The sequence below is a fragment of the Girardinichthys multiradiatus genome, chromosome 15, assembly GCF_021462225.1.
Source record: "Girardinichthys multiradiatus isolate DD_20200921_A chromosome 15, DD_fGirMul_XY1, whole genome shotgun sequence".
Classification (NCBI taxonomy): Eukaryota; Metazoa; Chordata; class Actinopteri; order Cyprinodontiformes; family Goodeidae; genus Girardinichthys; species Girardinichthys multiradiatus.
Genome location: NC_061808.1, coordinates 1,470,001 through 1,472,674, shown reverse-complemented (window position 1 = coordinate 1,472,674; position 2,674 = coordinate 1,470,001). Strand labels below are relative to the sequence as shown.

General features: G+C 42.1%; 1 protein-coding gene across 1 annotated transcript in view; it reads right to left on the bottom strand.

Annotated features, from left to right (window-relative positions):
* Positions 1-342: 342 nt before the first annotated feature.
* bub1 (BUB1 mitotic checkpoint serine/threonine kinase) overlaps positions 343-2,674 on the bottom strand; it is a 14,591-nt gene continuing 12,259 nt past the window's right edge. Inside the window, exons 23-24 of the mRNA XM_047388997.1 lie at positions 995-1,101; positions 343-730 (exon numbers count right to left, since the gene is read on the bottom strand). Of these exons, the coding sequence (XP_047244953.1) occupies positions 532-730; positions 995-1,101 (306 nt within the window). The 3' untranslated portion in view covers positions 343-531. The remainder of the gene's footprint in view (positions 731-994; positions 1,102-2,674) is intronic.

The window sequence follows — 2,674 nt, the reverse complement described above, 5'->3', positions numbered from 1 at the left end:
ACAGTGGCTTATTCTCCTTGTGACGGTGGTGAGTCTTCTGGACCACTCAGTCGGCAGTCTTCTTCAGGATTTTGTGGACCATTAAATGACCATAACATCACATTTATGTATTAGAAATCATTTTATTGGTCTGCTATATTCTAATTATCTGAGTCTGAATTCTTGGTTTTTAAGAATTTTTTAAGCCAAAATTATCAGAATTAAAAATTGTCTCCCTGCATTTTGAACAGGCCAACATACTGAGAAGCACCTTCTATCCTTCCTGCCACCTGATCTCAGATCACTTGCAGAAATTCTGTTTAGTTTGAAGTGGAAACACAAAGGAAATAAGGATGAATCAACGACACTCCAACACAGGTTTTATTATTAAACACAGAAGGATCATTTCAACTAAAAAAGTCTAAAATAAGAACATATTTACAGGACAGGAGCTCTAATTGTTTCCTCGCTTGATCTGTTTCCTTTGAACTAAAACCAGTTTGTGAGACTCAGTCCGAGTTTAAGAAGAGAAGAAGTAAAGATGAGCAATGATCATCTGCGAGCCGCCCTGTGGTTCTCCAGCAGCTTGATAACCAGGCGGCTCTTCATCGTCGCCAGTTTGCTGCTGTAGTTCTGCTGCAGGACGGAGGTCAGCCTGCAGCGGAGGCTCCGCAGGCTCGGCAAGGAACCACAGTCCGGCACATTAAGCAGCGTGTCGAAGAACTCCAACCACAAGTCACAGTGGGGGTTCCTGTGGAGAGGAGACCTCGTTATGAGGAAATCATGCATCAGAGAAACCGAGAAAAAGCAGCCAAAGTCTACATAAAAACTCAGAAAACCTGGAAACCCTTAAAGTAGACCGCATCAACAGATAACAGGAACTGAATCTGAATCCCAGGAAGGAAAAGCTGAAGATCTGAGGCAGGATCCAGAGGTTTAAGCTGTTCTAGGTGTGCCGTCAGTGAACAAAGATGCAGTTTTAAATGGTTTTAATCTCCATCATATCAGGATTTACCTTCTAAAGACTCCGTTTGTCTTCCACACACCGCCTTCGTTTGTAACCTGCATGTAGGTCCCGAACAGCATGCAGTAGACCGTTCCTGCTATTCCAAAGTAATCCGTCTGGAAACATGGAAACACAGAGGGATCCGGTGAGAGATCCACAGAACAGCTTTAATTTGACTTTCTTTCTATCAAGTCTGGAGTTGATACCTGGTCCAGATTCTGGTAGCTCTGATAAGCTACAGTCCAAAGTGCTCTCCTGCCCACTTTATCCACCCAGCTGGTCTCCTGACCTGGTCTGCCATCTTTCTCTGAATAATAACTCATAGTTTCTGTTGTTCCGTTTATCTGCAGCTCAGCGCGACTCATTTGCCTTTATTTCTTTTAATGAAGCTGAGGACTTTTTGTTAGATTTGCTTCATTCAGGAACTGTTTTTTTGATCGCATCATTGGGTCCGGGGGAACCAACGGGCCAATATAAAATCTATTGCTTCTATATACCGGGATGAGGGGGACGATTCCCGAGACAAGATGACAGAGAAACACTTTAAACCTACAACAGCATAGGAATTAAACCATAACTTTGTACAGGCGTGTTCATCCAATTTATTTAAATAATATTTATACAGTAAATACATGAATATGTATTAGATAGAAAAACTTTTTATCCAATTTGAATAAATAACTGAATCTGACTGAACTGTTCAATGGTTACGATTAATTGGAATGTATGAACCTGACTTTATGAAGAACCTTGAGACGACATGTGTTGTGAATTGGAGCTATATAAATAAAATGAATTGAATTGAAGAAATAGCCAAATAATAAAAGAAAAACAACCCCATCAGCACCAGTAGTAACAAGTAGTGAAATTGTATTACTGACTGCTTTTCTGTGGCCATTTGTTTCCTTTGATCCAGATTTTGTTTAAATTTCTTGTTACTAAATCATCTTGTCTGAGATTTCTGATTTTAAGCTTCATTATTTGATTTTTAATCAACCTTCTTTATTAATATCTTAGTGTTTTATATTTTAGCGTTAGGGTTCCAGAGACCGGGTCTGCTGCTCCTGATCTAATGAATTCATCCTTTTACTCCTCAACCGGATCATCTCCAACAATCAGTGATTTCCTGCATCTTGTGATAGAATCAACATCCATCCATTCATCCATCCATGCATCCTTCCATCCATCCATTCATCCATCCATCCATTCATCCATCCATGCATCCTTCCATCCATCCATCCATCCATGCATCCTTCCATCCATCCATCCATCCATCCACCCATCCATTCATTCATCCATCCATTCATCCATCCATGCATCCTTCCATCCATCCATCCATCCATCCACCCATCCATTCATTCATCCATCCATTCATCCATCCATGCATCCTTCCATCCATCCATCCATCCACCCATCCATTCATTCATCCATCCATTCATCCATCCATGCATCCTTCCATCCATCCATCCATGCATCCATTCATTCATCCATGCATCCATCCATCCACCCACCCATCCAACCATGCATCCACCCACCCACCCACCCAACCATCCATGCATCCATCCATCCACCCACCCACCCATCCATCCATCCATCCATCCATGCATCCATCCATCCACCCATCCATCCATCTATCCACCCACCCATCCATCCATCCACCCACCCACCCATCCATGCATCCTTCCATCC